We start from the raw sequence: 20,331 nt of genomic DNA, 5'->3' as shown, positions 1-20,331 counted from the left end.
CTTACAGTGAAAATGTGCTTAATTCATTAGATAAAAAACTGCAGGCAACTGGTATATTTTGTGATCTGTCAAAGGCATTTGACTGGGTAAATCACAATATCCTTTTAAGTATAGAATATTATAGTGTAACAGGAAATGCTGCAAATTGGTTCAAATCTTATATCTCTGGCAGGAAACAGAACGTGTTTTTAGGAAAGAGACATGTATCAAGCTATCAGGCATCATCCAACTGGGAACTAATTACATGTGGGGTCCCACAAGGTTCCATTTTAGGGCCCTTACTTTTCCTTGTGTATATCAATGACCTTTCATCAGTAACATTACCAGATGCCAAGTTTGTTTTGTTTGCCGATGATACAAACATTGCAATAAATAGCAAATCAAGTGTAGTCTTAGAAAGATCAGCTAATAAAATATTTGTGGACATTAATCACTAGTTCCTAGCCAATTCCTTTTCACTAAATTTTGAAAAAACACACTACATGCAGTTCAGAACTTGTAAGGGGTGTCCCACGAGTATATGCCTAACATATGATGACAAGCAGATAGAAGAAGTGGACAGTGTTAAATTCTTGGGATTACAACTTGATAATAAATTCAACTGGGAAAAGCACACCACAGAACTGCTGGTCTTAACAAGTCTCTATTTGCAATGCGAATTGGGTCAGACATAAGGGATATAAAAATGAAAAAGCTGGCATACTATGCTTACTTTCATTCCATTAAGTCATATTGGATTATTTTTTGGGGTAATTCATCAAGGCAAGCTAAAGTTTTCCGGGCACAAAAACGTGCAGTAAGAGTTATATGTGGTGTGAACTGAAGAACATCCTGTAGAAGCCTGTTTAGGCAACTAAGGATACTAACTACTGCTTCCCAATATATTTATACTTTAATGAAATTTGTCATTAAAAATATATCACTTTTTCAAACCAACAGCTCAATTCATGGAATCAATACTAGAAATAAGAATAATCTTCACAAGGATTTAAAGTCACTAAGTCTTGTACAAAAAGGTGTGCATTATTCAGGAACACAGATTTTCAATAACTTGCCAGCAGTCATAAAAAGCTTAACAACCAATGAAATTCAGTTTAAGAGAAACCTAAAGGATTTATTGGTGGCCAACTCCTTCTACTCCATTGATGAATTTCTCAGTAGAACCAACTGATTTGTGTGTGTATACATATAAGTACAAAATAACTTCTGCACAATTTCAGTGCAGTAATGTGTTCATTGTAAATAAGTATTATAGTAGTTGTATTACACGTTCATTACCTTATAAATAAATAAATAAAACTTTTTTTTAATTCAGTGCATTAGTATTTGTAAAATGATTCTTTCATATAGTGTTGATTAAAAAATGACTATCATTCCACTTGGGACCTGTGGAATGGTACATTAGCTTATTTGTTTGAGTTGTAAATATTTGTCATGTATTGTTATTTTTCTGACATTTTCTACATCCTGGAGGACCTCCTCACCACAGATCAATTGGAATGAAAGTACATCTAATCTAATCTTATCTTAAAAAGTACATTAATTCTGTTGAAGATTCACTATGTATTATGTTCTGTTTTTGTGTTTCACATTTGTAGTATAATTGTGTGATTATGTTGAGGTCAAAATCATTTGTATAGGCTATATAACAAAGTGTGTTAAGGTCTCTTCGAATTGCTGGCTTTTCTAATGGTGGGTTATTTAACCTGTTAATCACTGAATGGAAAAACGCTAGTTTATGAGCCACTGGAAGACAGGAATTGGTATTTATAATAATGTCAGAAGTGTTATTAGTTCTATAGGTACCAAATGTGTGGCAATTATTATCTTTATCAATTGCGAGAGATAGATAGTTAATGATAGTGTCTTTCTCAATTTCCACTGTGAATTTAATTTTAGGGTGCTGTTGGTTGAGTTTTCGATGGATATTTTCAATTTCTGCATGGCTACCATCGACCAACATGATGGTATCACCTATGATCCCCATAGCGCATTATGCATATTCAATCCCTAAGAAGGAGGGATAATGCAAAGGAGCAACTGGATAAGGCTTCTAAGTGTGTCACAGTTTTTTTTTTTTTTTCCTTTTGGTTTCACATGTTTGGACATAAATAGACTGTTCTTAGTACGAATAAACTGTGACAACCACTGTTAGTCAATTAGTGAGCAGAGTTCTGGGGAGGTACGACAGGCATCACTGCGCTTCTTCACTCCTTCTAGGTTAAAATGTTGTCTAGAAACATTACCTACTTACTTTAAGATTATAAAATTATAATCAATGATAAATTTACAAAGTACACAAAGAAAGACATACCCGTGGGACTTTACTGATTAAATCAGATCCTGCTTTCTTGACTCGTTTTACTAATGTTGCCCCAAAACCTTTCCTGTAACACCAACAAATTTGTTCTCTTCATTAAACATATCTTATTTAACTCATAACAAAGACATTTTTTGTTTGAGATCTCAGAATGATATACTAGCAGGAAATGTATGATTTTCTTTATAAGAAAATGAGTGAACAGTGAGAATTAGAAAAACAAATTCATCAGAAGAGTGATAATCATTCTTGCCTCTGCTATAATCTATCCAATATTCTGCAAAACATTCAATGGGAAAAAATGTATGAGAATTTAAACATTGTACAGGCACTTCTTTCTGCAAAGATTTCTTTATAACTGAACTGTGAAAGACCAACTGCGTACAGAAATGTAATAATATCAGTACACTATTTTTTACTGAATGCATATCTTGCAGAAACAACAGCTCATACTATAATTAAATATTTATTAATTTAATTTATTAATAATATTAAATAGGAAACACTTCCTAATAATTTGCAAAAAGCAGTTACTATCTAGAAAGAGTTCTATTTTTCTAGAGCTACAAAGAAAGAAATAATACAATAAAGCTCAAGAGAGAATGCTTTTGGCAGTCTTTTAGACGATTTATTAATCCCTCACAATACTTGTATGTTGAAGTTTAATTAGGTCAAGAAGAGCATAGCACTAATCTTCAGCTATACATGAAGCAGACAGGCTAAAAACCTGGCAGTATCAAAGACATGTCCAACATAATATCTTGGTAGTAATGGTTTGTTATAGGGCTATTTTGACAATTTCTGCTTTACTCCAGCAGTAAAACATCCAACATTCATAATAATAATAAAAGCTTCTACAAACTATTATCTGAGAAGAATTGTAACACACAAATGCAACTGGATTCTCACAAGATATTCATAATGTACATATGTGCCACTGAGAATTCAGATAAATAAGAATTATGCCATTAAGTAGGATAGCCATCACAGAGAGGATAAATAATGAGAGAGAGAGAGAGAGAGAGAGAGAGAGAGAGAGAGAGAGAGAGAGAGAGAGAGAGAGAGACTAATGCACATACACAGGCATGACCAATGTACACTACTGGCCATTAAAGCTGTGACATCATGAAAGCAGCATGCAACAAATGTCAAATTAGTATGCTTGGATATGTAAATGATTTGCATTTCAGCTCAACTGCACAAAGTAAATAGGAGTAATGTCATCTACATTCCATACATAAGGAACAATTTTGCAGCAGGCTTCTTATACAGAAATCACATCTGAATGTTGTTTGTTTGTGAGAAGACCATGTTATGCTTCACGTAAGAAGGGGATTGTCTGGAGCAGTAGGATTGCTGACAAGTGACACTACAGTATATCATTTTGTGGCACTGCTGCTCGCTTTGGTCATGATCTCTCATCTTTCATGCAAATATGGAATTGATGGTTTCAGGAGAACCATACTAAATGCCACACAGGACCTCAAAGCACCACATGACTAGTGTCCAAGAGGACAGGCAAATTGTTTGCTCAGCTCTGCAGGATCGTACACCCACCTCATGTACTTAGACTCCGGAAATGGGCTTGTTTGCAGCAGGACAAGTTTCCGCATGGGCAGTGTGGTGACACCTGGAGCACCATGGTGACCACTGTTGTTTTTGTCTTTGACACAGCAACAGAGAGGGCTGCAGTGAGACAGTGATACACTCAAAAGCAACAACACTGCATGCAGGAGCAGCACTGTATCAAGATTTCAGACAAGTCCCAGTTATGCATACAGATCATGATAGACTTACACACATGAGGAAGCTCTGAAGAGAACCAGTGCTGCCAGATTGTATTCACCATTGTAATATGGGCTCAAGACATGGCATGACGGTATGGGATGCCACTGAATACACAACAAAATCAACTCGGGCTCACATAGCTGGTAACTTAAGACTGCAGTCATTACATTTCTAATTGGTTTAGCTTGGAACCAGGGCCCTACTTTGAGGTCTCCGTGACATATAACGGGATGAAGCTAGACTGCACATTACCTTTGCTGTCCTTACCTAACATTACACAGAGAGTGTTCAACTGTTGTCTTGACAAGCACACTCACCAGACTGCCCTCTCACCCCCCTTGAAAATCTCTGCCATGGATTGCTGTGAGACTGCCACACCACAACTCACCAGGCACAATGACTTATCAACCCCAGCATAGAGATGAAGTAGCACGGAGTGAGGTACCTATATCTGTCATCTGAGCCCATTTCAACTTGATGTCCAGCTGTGTTAGAGCCACTGTTGGACCAGAGATAGCAGCTCTGTGTACTAAATTTCACATCCTGTATACTCCCAAATCACCTACAAGTTTAAATGTGTGTTCTTCCTGCTATACAGTATACACACAGTAAGTAAAATTTCATTATTTGCTATCCTTCCTGGTGCTGCTGTTTTAATGGCCAGCAGTGCAATTTGCTTCAGAAAGGAAACATGGTGACTCAAAGGAACTAACATTACTTTAAGACATTTTACGTAAGTAAATAAAAATAGCATGCACAAAAATTAATAAGTTATATTTGCTTGTGGTAAGAAATGTTACACACTTCTTGGAGGAACAGCTATCTAGTTTCCGGTAGTGGTCCATAATCTTTTCTTCCAGTTTTTCTTTCTGTCTGCAGAGGTTGTTGAACTTATCACTGTGGGCAGTAAATAACACTTATGTTGAGATAGAACAATATTAATTCAGAACCAGTCACCCATATCTCAATGAAGTATTATGAATAAACTACTGGAAGATCAATATCTCAGTTAAATATTAACTAAAGAACTGCAAGATTAACATATAACAACATTAGTTCTGATATTACTTAAGGCAGATAAAATAGTTATTATCACCAGAATTTACTGAAGACTATTATCAGGTTGACACACACATGTAGAACTTCCACCAAGTTCAATAACAGAGGGAAAGGGCAAGCGATTACTAGACATTAACAAATTTACCATTGGATGCATAACAGGAGTCTTTTGGACCTAGAAATCTTCTCTTTTTCTCAATAAACTGTCTTAAAAATACCTTGGAAATACAATTGACTTTCTTTGGGAAAAGCCTTATTTTGGTACAAATTAAATTAATTATTTTATTTTAATAATTTTCTGATCCCACAAGTGTAAGGTATGGCAGAGTCTTTCCAATAGCTTATTTATCAATGACTGGAATGGTGCATTCTGTTGGCAAGATTACTGACAACAATTAGCAAAGCAGCACAGTTATATTCTTCGCTGATATGCCAAAATTATTATGACACTTACATCCAAGTCTTATTTTGAAGATAAATGTGTTTTTCTATGAAAAAATACTTTCAGACTGCATTAGTCCGATTTCATAGCCAGAATAATCATGTAAGATTCTTTTCTCCTGCTTACAGTATAGATACTAATCACTCATAAGAGATAAAAGATCGTCATCTAGAGTCAGCACAAGGATGAAATTTTGAATCAACTATTTCTGAATAGCTTGGAGATGTAGCTCTCTCTGATCAGCAAGCTAGCAGAATTCAGACATTAATAGTCTGTAGTATGATAAACGTATGACTTTTGATGTGGCAAGTGAAGAAACCAGTGAAAATTATATAATACAACTAAAGAAGTGCTTATTTCCTTATTGGGCATGATGGAAGTTGGTGGAGTAAAACACCACCACCATTGAGCGGAATTTAAGAATACGATATCATGAAAATTCCACCTACTTCGTCCAGTGAGAGATAGTGTAACTCTCTCCATTTTGGATACGATTATTTAATATCACAAAGAATGTTAGAAGAGATTGAGCACTGTATTAATTCAGAAGGTATGTGCATTGCTAGTATCAAGGAAAAAAATTGGCATAATGTTACCTCTGAGGAAACGGGTGCATTTCTTCGGCTCTTGATTATGATTATGTTGCCAGAAGCTAGTATGTGCTATCGGAGAGCTATTTCATGATAGCCTTGCCAACTCCATTTATTTGACCACATTTTCAGTTAACAGATTTGAAAATGTATGAAGGACCCTGAGATTTTATGACGAATGGACCAGAGAGGCAAAGAGCAAGAGTAAAAACATTGCACCATTTCACTACGTTTGTGAACTTTTCATTGAAATCTGTCATCTAAGGATGCACCCCAATGAAACTTTAACTTCAAAAGTTATTTGTTTTGTATATTCCCAGCAAACCAGAGAAAAGTAGAATAAAAATATTTTGGGTTTTGCATATGCCATAAAATCAGTGTTGTATCTACTACAGTAAAGATTTTTTCCTTCCAAATGTTCAGTCGAAGAACTCCTGCAGGATAAGATTACAGCAGTGAAATCTTTGGCACAAAACAAAAAGGAATTTCCATCATAAATGAAGACTGTCAAGTACAGAGAAGCTTTATCATCATCATCTGGTTTCAAAAACAATTTGACAATTGTAAGTGATGGGGCCTAATAGGACAAAAGAGTTATATTGCTAAGTTCTCTGCACCACAGTGCCACAGTAGATGAAGGACCTAAAAAGGAAGCTGAATATAAGCTTTATTCTACAATAAAACTAAATCCTTTGATCATTTGCAGAAGGCAGTCAAATTGATGTACTTTGTCCTATAAACAAACTAATGGATGTACGAGGGCTATCCACAAATTACATTACGTTTTTGTTTGTGTCCGTTAGGGGCAGGGCTAGCGCGGCCATCTTGGTGTCATGGCATTCCGCCACTCAGTCGGCATCCTGCCGTGCTAGTGAGACGTTCGTGCTGTACTCCGTTGAGTTACTGTGACAGTTTGAAATGTCAGCATTAATTGAAAATGCCGCGAAGTGTGAAGTGCGTGTTGTAATAAGGTTTCTGATTGCAAAAAACTGTACACCGATAGAAATCTATCAGCAGCTTTGTGAAGTGTATGGGGACAACATAATCACTGAAGGTGGAGTGCGTCAATGGGTCATAAAATTTAAAAATGGCCGAACTAACGTTCACGACGAAGAGTGAAGTGGAAGACCCAGCATAGTGACTGCTGAACTTGTCGAAAAAGCCGATGCCGCGGTCCGTGAAAACCGTAATTTCACAATAACGGAACTCTCTATGAGTTTTCCACAAATTTCATGAAGTTTGTTGCACGAAATCATTACCGAAAAGCTTGGTTACCACAAGTTTTGTGCAAAATGGATACCAAAAATCTTGAGAGAGATTCACAAAAATCAGCGAATGGCTGCAGCGTTAAGGTTTTTGGACGCTTACGAGAAAGATGGCGACTCATTACTCGATCGCATCGTTACTGGTGACGAAACATGGGTTAAGCATGTGAACTGCGAGACAAAATTGCAGTCAATGCAGTGGGGGCACACAAATACCCCCCAAAAACCCAAGAAATGCATGCAGACAATGTCGGCAAGGAAGGTGATGGCGACTGTCTTTTGTAACAGAAAAGGTGTGATTTTTGTGGATTTCCTGGAAAGAGGCACTACAATAAACTCTCAAAGGTATTGCCAAACTCTGCACAACCTCAGAAGAGCAATACCCAACAAGCGCAGGGGAAAGTTGGGCTCAAAGATCTTGCTGATTCACGACAACGCCCGGGCCCACACGGCAAATGCCACTCGCGAAGTTCTCGAATCTTTTAAGTGGGAGTTGTTTCCTCATCCGTCGTACAGTCCTGACCTGGCACCGAGCGACTTCCACTTATTCCCAGCAATGAAGAAGTGGTTGGCTATGCAGCGTTTTGATGACGACGCACAGCTTCAAGAAGAGGTAACCACGTGGTTGAAGGCGCAGGCGGCCGAATTTTACGACGAAGGAATTTCCAAGCTCGTCCATCGCTGTAAGTGCCTTAATTTAAATGGCAACTATGTAGAAAAGTAGTATTTAAGTGTGGCTTTCATCTGTATATAACTAAAAAAATTCCAATACTTCATTTATTTTTAATCCCAAAACGTAATGTACTTTGTGGATAGCCCTCGTAGAAGCAATAGATGCCTCATGCTTATGTTCACTGCAACTACAAGGACAGATCTAATAAAAGAAGAATTTTGGTCAAGAACTAGGGCAACAAATGTGTCTTTACTTGGAGAAGAGTGTCAACAACGCATGCTTCCAAAAGAATTTTCTACAGTATGGTGTGTTGTGAGCAAAATTTCTGGTATGGACTCGATAAAATTAAAGAGATTTTTAAAATTCAGTCTCAGGAAAATTATAACATAATTTAGATGTTTTATTTCGTATGAAGGTAAAATAAAGACCAGTATCATAATTAATACTTTCTTATTCATTCTGTGTAACCAAATTCAGCACACCTGATAATACAGTTTTATTGCTCATTTAATGTAAATTTTTTTTTCAGGTAGAGGTCTTAGAGACATGTCTCAAGCATTTTTCAAGTCCACCTAGCCAAACATCCACAGATGTAATGGTTATGTACAAGACAATGAGGGCAGGGATGTTACCTGCCTGATAATGGTGCTGAACATCAGCAAACTATCATTCACATCAGAGTAAGTTTAGAGGTAACAGCGAAAATAAACCCACAAACATACATGAAAGTCATACGGTAATATGTGAGCTGAGGTAAAAAAAATAAAATTAAAAAAAAAAAACAGTAGTAAAAATGATAGTGGTATTGGTAGCAGCAGCAACCTATGAGGAGTGTACTGGATCACTAGGAAAGAGTTTCCATATGGTTTAAGACACTGTGAGAGGCAAATGCACTAATAAGGCAGTTAGCACAGCTACTGCACTACTCTCTCTACCTTAAGGAGATCAGGAGAATAGGCAAAAGTGTCAAGCAAAACAATCAGACCCATGAGTGAGGAAAGATCATCATCAAATACAGGGCAATGAAATCAAAGGACAGTTCCCTTTACTGCATTTAATCCCACTATTTCTGAAGAAGGAACTATTGACTCTTAGATCACATGTGTCGATGTTGGAAAATACAGTTGACAACCATGTTACAACTACAAACAGACAGGAAGTCTGGCCAGCAGAGATTGGTTCAGGATGCTTGGAAAGGGGGATGGTAGGTCAATGTGCGGGTTAAGATTGCTGACAGTTCTGTATGCAAGCAATATTACTTTCTACTTGAAGTGTTTCCATTGGTAGTACAAGAATTGTGCCTCTTAAAAGTACTGGCTAGCCTTTATGCCACTATAACTTCTTTCCTAAATATAGCTGTCAACCATACAGTAAGTTTTTTTTTCTTTCTTGGTGAAAATCTATCATTCAAAATTGACATAATTAATATAAAAATTTTAAAATAAATCTCATTTCACTTTTAACAAATTTGTGTGAACTAAAACAAACATGGACAATAACATGGCAAAAAACTGTTGTAATACCAACGTGAATATCTTTTCCTCTTGATGATAGTGTTCCTTATCTTCAAGAGAAAGCGTTAAAAGTTCATGATACTGACTAAACATATGAGAAACATTTTCCATGAGAGCACGGCGATCATCTTCCAAACTGGCATTCATTTGTTGTAACAACTGAAAAGTAAAAAATAAGAGAATTATTAATGCCACTGATAATGACAATGATCTGATGACAATATTACATTTTGTCAGTAGAGGATGCTCAATGAGCTAGCTGATAAATGTGAACAAGTATATAAACAGACAGTCTTATATGAAACTATGGCAGCAAACTGTGGAATGCTTTCACACTGGATCGCATAGAAGAAAGTGCTAACACCCTAACAACTATTATAAGGCATAATGAACAGCAGGATATATAAAAGTCATTACTGCACACACAATGATTTATTCAGCAAGTGCAAGCGAAAGTCAATAAGTTCTCATAATTTGATAAAGCAAACAGTACTTAAAAAAAAGGGGGGGGAGGGGGGTTGGGGGCGATTCTACTGGCAGAAAATTATATACAGTTAATACTTGTGGCAACTTCTTGTGTAATCAATTAAAATAAAACAAATAGGTAAATTTTCTCTCTGTTGTAACTGTGTAGTGGTGAAATATATATACACTTTCAGTCATGTATATTCAGTAAATTGCCCCTCCAGAAAGAGATTTATGGCTTTCCAATCAGTTTTTGGAAGGGTATTTTTTCTGGTCACCTTGTGATTGCCAGCAAGGTAACACACAGAACACCTCATTGAAAATAAGGAAATTGCTGTTCAACAAACACAGCTTAAACACCAGTGTCAGCCTAATTAACTGTGGGGAAAACTATTCTCCACCACCCACTCCATTTTTATCAATAAGCATCATGTCACTCACACAAACGTGTGATAATCTTCAGCCAATAGCGCACACAAATTATTTTAGTATATCATTTGGGAGGTACTGCACTCCTTAATTTGGATCCCAGACTTTGCATCCACACCACTTTAGATCAGTGAAGAATGATCTCCTTGGTAGGTGATTTGCAACAAACAGATACAGCACTGTGCCTCATAAAGTGGCTGCGTGGACTTGATGCAGATGGGGAAGGGGTGAGGGGAAGGGGACAGATTGAAACCTAGGGGTGACGATGTTGAAATGTAACGAGTACCACTGCCGTATTACAATGTACCAACATAACTGTCTCTGGAATAATGTTTGTGCACAAGAGCAGTCGTTACTCCACTCTTTTAAACACAGACATAGGTTTAAGAGTTGTTTACACAGATAACATCTCATACTGGCAGCACTGATGACTACTTATTTCTTGGCTGTTACTAACATTAGGGCATTTTAAGAATAGACACTCAGTAATGTAGGAAAGTGAAAATGATGTGGTTAATGAAGATGTCTTTTCCAACATAACAGTCACAACCCACATACTTATTACAGATTGTTTTCTATTCTTATGGACCGAACAAAACGTAACATAGAGGTCAGAAAAAAATAGTTTATTTTATTTTTGGGTTCATTTTCTCATCACAGTTCCCAAAATCAGTTCACATGCTGTATATGATTTGCTTGGTAGGTGATTTTCACCAAACAGAGACAGCACTGTGCCATCACACAGAGGCTTTGGTAACTGAACGATAAAATTATGCAGCTATGCTTAACAACTGATTAGTTCTATTTGGGAAAAAAGATATGAGTTATTGATACCTTAATTTTTACAATATGGGAGAATTCATATCACTTGCCTCACACTTATGAGTCATTTTTGCTAGCTCCACTTCTAGCACAGCCAATTCACCCTGCATTTCTGTTGCCCGTAATTTAATGCTGCCACTGTCAGATCGCAAAGAACGATGCTCTTCTTGCAGATTTCTGTATTCTTGCTTCAGTTTTTCATTGGCTGTGAAAAGATTGCGGAAGTCATCCTGAAATACACAAGGGCAGAAATTTGAGACATTTTAAACACGCAACATATCAATATAGAAAGTCTGCAGTTTTACCCTGAAGAGGAATTTCATTTTTACTTCATGAGAAATACTTACAACAGAAAACTTGTTTATATTCTGTGTGATGCGATTGTGTCACACCATAAACAGTCCTTTCATAAACACATAAAAACATGTTATTCTAGTTGATAGACACAGACTCACTAAGAATGTGCTATGGCATGTACTTTTCTTTCTCCAGGACAATAATAAAATGTTTGTTCATTTCATAGGAGATCAGAAATAATTATGTATGAGAACACAAGTTGCATTACAAATAATGTTCAAACTTAAATTCTACAAATTATTCTTATTTGAGGTCAAAGGGGGGAAAAAAAGGAAAAGAAGGTTGAATCCAAACAACACACAGTAAAAGATCTGATTAAAATTCTTAAGATGATAAGCAGTTTCAGGGATTTAGAAAGTTGATGAGTCCAACACTAGCATTTAATGACAACTGTTGAGCAGCATAAAATTACTACAAAAATAATAAAAGACACAAAAATTAGTAGAAACAAAAAGAGAGAATTGCCATACAAAAGACCCATCTAAGAAGAGAAAAATACTGACGGAAAAGTGAAAATTAAATTCTGTGGTTGAACAGGTAGAGGTAGGTAGCAACAAAGGTATATATAGGAAAAGGTCAACATTCAGAGTTACGGTAGAGAAATCTTGGACACTAATTAAAATCTATATTTACTTTTTCTTCTTTTAAAATCCATTTGTCAAAGCCTACAAAAGGAACAGAACATCTCATGTGATTGAAAATCGGTCCAGATCGTTCCATTTTTAATGGTCACAGATCAGATCTACAACGGCAAAGCGAAAAGTACTCGGGCTGGCAGTGGAAACTTCTTTCAGTTCGATGAACCCTCTGCCAGGCACTTAAATGTGAGTATCCATGTAGATGTAGAAAATGTACTTTTTTTTAAACGTAGTTGACTTTTGAGTTGAAGCATTTTGCCCAGTTTTCCATACAGCACACTATTAATACACAGTGATTCTAAATAGTTTACATAATATCCATCAATGGCTGCCGTCATTTTCATTGTACTCTAAATATATTCCAACATCAAATTTTTTAACATGTAGGAATAGGTAAAAGACAGTGGTTGCCAAATGAGTTGAATATGGTGAATGGTGCAATCTTGCATTACTGAGCGGTTTGCTTCAACTGGACTCACACAGGTCATTGCAGTTGACCAAGAGCGCTTGCTTTTAGTAAACAGCAATGAAACAAATTTGGAAAAATCAACTGAGATTTTCAAAAATGACCTAGACATTGAGAGACTGTGCTTAAACTTGAATATGTTAGCTGATATTGCTAATAAAAAACAAATGGTCTTAAAAAACAGGCGTGATATAAGAAAATACATTACACAAGTGCCTGCAGTTGAAGAAATGTTATGTGAAGTAGTGAAGTGCGTTAAGCTTCTCCAAATAGTTCCAATCACGATAGCAACAGTAGAACAGTCATTTAGCGCCCTTAGACGTCTGAAGTCATATCTTCGATCAACAATGGGACAGAAGGGATTGAACAACTTTGCTGTTCTTCGTGCCCATTGAGATGTTTAGGATTCAGTAATCCAGTCCATTTGCACCTAAGACACTTTAGTCCTTATAATGGTATTTAGAGTAATATTAAAAATCTTTATAGGGTTAGGTTAGGTTAGTGGTGTTTAACGTCCCGTAGACAACGAGGTCATTAGAGACGGAGCACAAGCTCGGGTTAGGGAAGGATGGGGAAGGAAATCGGCCGGGCCCTTTCAAAGGAACCATCCCGGCATTTGCCTGAAACGATTTAGGGAAATCACGGAAAACCTAAATCAGGATGGCCGGAGACGGGATTGAACCCTCGTCCTCCCGAATGCGAGTAAAAATCTTTATAAAATAGATAATTAAATACATACATAATGTTAAATTTTCAGATTCGAAATATTAGTACTAGTTTAGTACTGTATTACTATATTACTATAGTACTGTATTAGTTGTTTTCAAATACTTAAATATTTCTAGGGTGTAAGACCTAATTAAAACCCACTATTTACATAATTTTTGACTGAAAGTATTAGGCATCCTGTATTAACTTTATTAAGTGTATTACAACATTAACTTTGAGATATTGTTTCTATTTAATGGACCCTGAGCTTTATTCAAAATAAGCTGAAATTAGCTATTTCACTTATTAATCAAAGTGCTATTACTGTGCGACACAAATATTTTGTGTGTTAGTCTTTTAATGATAGTTTAGGATTTATTTAAATATTGTCGCAGAAGAAGCCAAGTAGCACCGTAGTGTAGTGGTTATGATACTAAACTGTTGCATGAAGGGTTGCGAGTTCAAAACTCACCTGGACTGTACAATTTTAATTTCTATATTCGGTTTGAGTACATTCTAGAAGAAGAGGACGTTACAATGACAGCAACTGTGTGCCACCACATGAGACATCATTCCAGGTTCTCTGGTGACAATGGCCAAGATCCAAACAAGTGGCTGAAGGTATATGAGCGTATAGCCAAATTTAACAAATGGGATGACACCGTGTGTTTGGCTAACATATTCTTCTACTTGGAAGGCACTGCCAAGCAATGGTATGAGAACAACAAGGAGAAGTTCACAAGCTGGGAAGTATTCCAGGCGGAACTGTGCAAGCATTTCGGTGACACACAATGACAGAAGTGCAAGGTTGAAGATAATCTAAAGTGCAGGGCACAGGAGAAACTATAGCATCCTACAGTCAAGACATCTTGAAGCTGTGTAAAATAGTGGATCCCAGAATGAAGGAGGAAGATAAGGTTGCACATCTCATGAAGGGTGTTGCTGAGGACATGTATCAAGCCCTACTCCTGAAGGTGGTTTCAAGAGCAGACGACTTCGTAAAATGGTGCCAGTATATCGAGACAATGCATCCAAAAAGAATTACATGCAAGAAGTTTGAACGGCTTCCATATGTCATACCGATGTCTGTGATGGAGGAAGGAACTGATTTCAAAAGTGTTCTTCATGAAAGAGAGAGAGAGAGAGAGAGAGAGAGAGAGAGAGAGAGAGAGAGAGAGAGTTCAGAAGGCACTTGGATTGCACGGGAAGACGTTTCAAGAGGTCATAAGGGAGGAAGTGGAACAGACATTGAAGCCAATCTCTTGTCCTTCATTTCCCTTTAAAACGATGAAAAAGTCAACACTCAGGTGAAGTTACGTTCCTACAATGCCGCATAAGGAACCCGTTTGGGCACCAAGGAAGACTGACATCTGGAGGACCCAGGAGAACCAACCAGAACGTTTCCACTGCGGACGACTGGGACATGTGGTGCGCTATTGTCGAGAAAGGCAGCAGATATTTGAAGACGCCCGCGAGAGAAGACAGCAGACCAATCTTAGCCGACACCAACTCCGGGACGACGAAGATGAACAAGAAGATGTGGGTGCAGGACGACGTAGGTCACCATCGCTGCAAGCTAGCCACTAGAGAGGACACTCCCCTACATGGCAATCAAGGTCTCCATCACCGTTTAGAGGCTCCAGCCAATCACCTAGCCACCGCAACCTGTAAAACTAAAGGGTGCGACCTTCCTTGAAGGTGAGGCCGCCGAAGAGAAAAATCCTTCACCGTCGATCACTACAAAAATGATAGGAAACTACGTCGATAACCTCACGGATGGCCAACCAGCCCTAGCTCTTGTGGTCTCTGGAACATCATAGATGGATTATTGTTTGCACTGATTATCTGACACGCTATGCCATTACAAAAGCTGTGAAAACAGCCGAAGCATCCGAGGTACCAAATTCATCGTGGACGACATTGTTAATTATGGATCGAGGGAAAGTTTTTCAATCGAATCTTGTGAAAGAGATAAACCATCGGTGCAAAATTAATCACATGACAACTGCCAACCATCCGCAAACTAATGGGCTTACTGAATGCCTTAATAAGACCTTGGCTGACATGTTATCAATGTTCATCAGTGTTGAGCAGAGCAACTAGGATGAGGTGCTACCTTTCGTGACTTATGCTTACAACACTGCCAAACAAGACACCACAGGATTTACGCCATTTTTCCTGGTACATAGGCGTGAGGTGACGACGATGATGGACACAGTGTACCCGTTACACCCTGATGACATGGGCGATGACTACATCAGCCAGGTGTTAACCAGAGCTGAGGAAGCTCAGCAGTTAGCTTGACTCCGCACACTGCATGCTGTGAACGATCGCCGAAGGCATGACGCAAGACACCGCCCTGTTCTTTACCAGCCTCATGACCTCATCTGGATCTTCACTCCTGTTCAGAAGGTTGGTCTCTCTGAGAAGCTCCTCCGGCGCTACTGTGGACCTCATAAGGTTGTAAGACAGTTGTCTGATGTTACTTGTGAAGTTGAAGATTTCGACCCCGACACAAGACGAAGATAGATCAGAGGTACGGTCCACGTCCTTCCAATGAAGCCCTATAAGTATCCTGCAACCCAGGGTAAATTCAAAGCTCCAGTGACAGGCAACAAGCGGAAAGGTGACGAAGATCATCGCTAGGGCAACCATCAGTCATCAGGAATCGGAGTATGCAGGACCGATGACTCTTTCCCGGACTAGGAGGATGTACTAAACTGTTGCATGAAGGGTCGTGAGTTCAGAACTCACTTGGACTGTACAATTTTAATTTCTATATTCATTTCGAGTACATTCTAGAAGTATCCACAAATATCAAGAATCATTGTACTGGAATGTTCTGTAGCTGTATATATACTGTATGTGTTCTGGCCGGAGGCAGTTTGCTTCACGCTCTTGTATGTGCAAGTGCTGAATAAACCTTCGTTAAATGAAGTTAGTGTTCGTTCTTCATCTAATTACACCTTCTTCTATGTGACAATATAATTTCAGTCTTTTCAGAGTGATATATTCACCACTGTGTAATAGTCTATAAGAATGATTTTTAATGTAAATTAAATTAGCTTTTTACAAAAATATTGTGCATGTTAATGTTTTGTTTCTTTTTTCAAAGCCAAAAAATGTGTCTGTCAGGCTTGTGAAGTTTCTTGGAGTGTCGAGTTATCGAGAGTCCAGTTTTCGGGGTTCTAACGTTGATCATATGCCTCTAAAATGCTTAAAAAACTTTTAAAACTCACTACTTTTGATCTAAAATTTAGAAAACTTCCTGGGGCAAGACCCCCAGTATGAGAGAGAGAGAGAGAGAGAGAGAGAGAGAGAGAGAGAGAGAGAGAGAGAGAGAGAGATCACTCTTAGTTATTCGGGAGTTGAAAAAGAGGTGGGAGTGAGCTGCAACTAAAAGTACTGTCTACTTGAACTTTCTCATAAACTTAGTAGTGCAGCCTATATCCAAGATTTGGTTATTACCATATTGTGTCAGAAGTTTACTTGCAGCCAATATTTGCACGTGGCCTACACTCATGCAAATATGGTAATTTTTCAATTAATGTGTACCATAATCTTTGTGTACTTTTTCAATGTTTACGGGAGTGAGAATATCTGTAGAAAGGAGAGGTGTGACCTGGCAGCAAGAGGAGGAAGAAAAGTGGTGGGAGGATTGAGCCAAATGGAGAGAGGGCTCGTCAGCACCCAGACCCAGCAGTAGCTGGAGAGGGAGCGGGATCCGGATACAACTACAACAACAAAACAACAACAACTTCATAACTCTTCACCAACTTTGAATGAATTTGGACAGACATAAAAAACAAAGGATCCTATGACAGCACAGTGTCTCTGTTTGTAAATGTAAAACCAGCATGCACACAATGATTTGGAACTTATTAAATACACAAGCATACAGACTGTTATTACTCTGGCATAGAATCTGTGAATGGGACAGGGTGGGTACTAAGAAGAAACCAAGAAAATTCTGTATTCATTCTTAAGCCCAGAGAAAACAAACTGCAGATTATTTGTAACAGTCAAAGGTCTGTAACAGACAGATTCAAAATTCACAGCTTTTCACAGGCTGACGAAACTGTGCTACAGTGATTTGATACAGTGCATTTCTCCTGTGATAATACAGAGTAATACAGATATGAAAGCACATATCAGTGCAGAGGAACAGATATTAATCACACTGACGTAAGAAAGTGTTGATTTATTTTGTTCACATGGTATGCAAATACAGAAAATTATATCATAATTAAACATGACAATATACCATTTAGTAAATAATAAAATGTTCAATGAGATTACATATTATTGTGTTTCATACATCATTTTTGGAACTTACATGTGAGACAATCTGTGCAATTAGCAATCACCCACCAATTGCTGGCCAACTCCTTGCTGAATTACACTGTAATACAGATTGTTAGCACTATTCCCTTGAAGACCAGTCTCAGCAACTTTGTCCAGTTTGTATGAGGCACTGATGAGTTGGGGAATTATAGTGACTGCATAACAGCTACAGGGGAAAATGGTAGTGGAGTGGATGACTGATTCATGATTTCAATGACTACTTGTAAGAACTTATGTTTGAATGTTTTTATTCGTTGGCCACTCATTTCATCCAAGTCAGGCAATAATTTGAGAAGAAGCATTTTCATGTCTTCTCTGATTCTGGGACATCAATTTTTGTCTTCTTGGCTTTAATAAACTTCATGAAACAGTTACCAATTCAATTATTTTTATAACAACATTTGAGTTTTCTTTCTTCTTATGTCATCTGAAAATTTCTCTCAGCTTAAAAAATTTGGAATTTTTCTTCACATCATCTGTGTCCAACCAACACAAGTTGCAGTCTTAGAAAAGAGTGGTGGTGCTGCTGAGGATGATGGTGGTGAAAATGAAAGATGCTGAGAGGAGATATCTTTATTGGCTATAGTGTCAAATACATTTTGTATAACATGTCAAATATCTGGCAAATTTTCAGGGGAGTCAGAAGTTAAGGGTTTAAAAAAAGATAATGAACACTAGATTGTTTCCATCATCCTACATGGCTTCTTTGTCTTTGTCCCACTACCACCTGGGGCAACAAAGACAGTTTGTAACTTCTTTTCCATTTCACACTGTGTTCAGGCACTAAAGCAAAAGACCTCCCCCTTAGGAGCAAAAACAGGAATAATGTTTACGGAACCTATATTAATAAGACCTTGCTATGATTTTCTGCTTGTATGTGAAGGCTAATCTCGTGAACTACTGTAGGGATTTTGAGATGGTTTTCATTAAGGGACAGACTGATTCAAGAGGAAGGTTTGTGTACATAAGTTATAATCATAGTAATGAATTACAATATATGTATTGTTATCATTGTGGAATATTGTATGCGTATATGGAATTCCTGAAAATCTCATTGATGTTTCCAGATGCCTATAACTGGACTCCAGTTGCTGTATAAGAACAGAAGATGGAAACACCCTTTTCTTCAGCACTATGACAGGTATCAGACAAGGTTGCATTTTATAACCATTCTTTTTCATATTAGTCATAGACACAATAATGAGAAAAATTATGGAGAATTCAAATACAGACACATGTTGGAATAAACAGATCTGGACTTTGCAGACAACATCATTCTGTTGGCAGAAACACCACTAAGTTTACAACTAATGACAACCAAGTTGGATGGAACCAACATGTCATAACCTCATAATCTTTCCATTGTTGAACATTTTCATTACCAATCCCACAGTTGCAAACAAAAGACTTAGATACATCTGGCAGTGACTGGGAACAGGTTGCCTAAGGTATTCAATCTTGCCTGAACTATTATGCATGCAGACACTCCCATATTTTATTGTATTTACTGATACTGTAATGCAGACTTCATGTCAAGCAACATTTAGTGTGTGCTTTTGGTACAGGCTTAGATTTCTTTAAAAGCTCTCCCTGCTGTCAAATTCAGGTTTTAGTCAGCTTTCAACAATGACTATTACGTGGGTCATCATGTTACCCAGAAGCATTCCACCTTTAATATCACTGTAATATTCTGATGGACTACTGTTTAGACATGAGCCACAATCTGTAACTCTATGTACTTTCAGTAGCTGCTTGTGGGGGCTTTTTGGACATCTTCATTGAGACTCTGCCACACAAATATACACAGGGTGTTTCAAAAGATTCACCCAATCTCACAAGACTGTATCTTCTACACGAATGGAGACAGAAACTCGGAGCACATTTTAACTTACACATACAACATCAATGTACTTTTTACAATTATGTTTAGGATCAAAGTTTTGATTTAGTTTTCACAGACGGTAAACGTGCCCTCCATAGCATGCACGACATCGATCCAGATGATAGTCAAACTTGTGTTCCATAGTTTTGTGGGCATGTCTGGAGTTACTGCATTCACCGCTGTTGCTCCACATCAAAGCTCACACAAAGTTAATGCAAGAGGAGGCCCGTAGATGGAGTAAACAAATCCCTCACCAAAAAACATGAGACACAACGACTGCAGAGGTTAATGGTGCAATGTGAGATACACATGCCCATTATGGCCACTCCACTACCATGGCCTTTGAAAATGACAAAGTTGAAACGTGCAAGATTGGTGAGAAATAAAAGTGTGATCAAGATGAAAGTAAAGTTGTTAAAAATGCATCCAGATAGCTGTGTCGTCTCATAACATTTTCATGCAAATTGCAGCTGGTACTGGAATACACCAAGCACATTTAGAAGGATGTAGGTTGCAGTAGTTACTCAGAGATAAAGAAGCTTGCACAGGACAGAGTAGCATGGAGAGCT

At 37.8% G+C, this 20,331-nt stretch overlaps 1 protein-coding gene across 1 annotated transcript in view; it reads right to left on the bottom strand.

Annotated features, from left to right (window-relative positions):
- The window catches only part of LOC124721892 (protein Daple), a 181,339-nt gene that overhangs the window by 41,960 nt on the left and 119,048 nt on the right, over positions 1-20,331 (bottom strand). Inside the window, exons 17-20 of the mRNA XM_047247044.1 lie at positions 11,418-11,597; positions 9,665-9,810; positions 4,913-5,005; positions 2,315-2,387 (exon numbers count right to left, since the gene is read on the bottom strand). Of these exons, the coding sequence (XP_047103000.1) occupies positions 2,315-2,387; positions 4,913-5,005; positions 9,665-9,810; positions 11,418-11,597 (492 nt within the window). The remainder of the gene's footprint in view (positions 1-2,314; positions 2,388-4,912; positions 5,006-9,664; positions 9,811-11,417; positions 11,598-20,331) is intronic.

This window comes from Schistocerca piceifrons, chromosome X (genome assembly GCF_021461385.2).
Source record: "Schistocerca piceifrons isolate TAMUIC-IGC-003096 chromosome X, iqSchPice1.1, whole genome shotgun sequence".
Taxonomy (NCBI): Eukaryota; Metazoa; Arthropoda; class Insecta; order Orthoptera; family Acrididae; genus Schistocerca; species Schistocerca piceifrons.
This window is presented reverse-complemented; position numbering and strand designations above follow the sequence as displayed.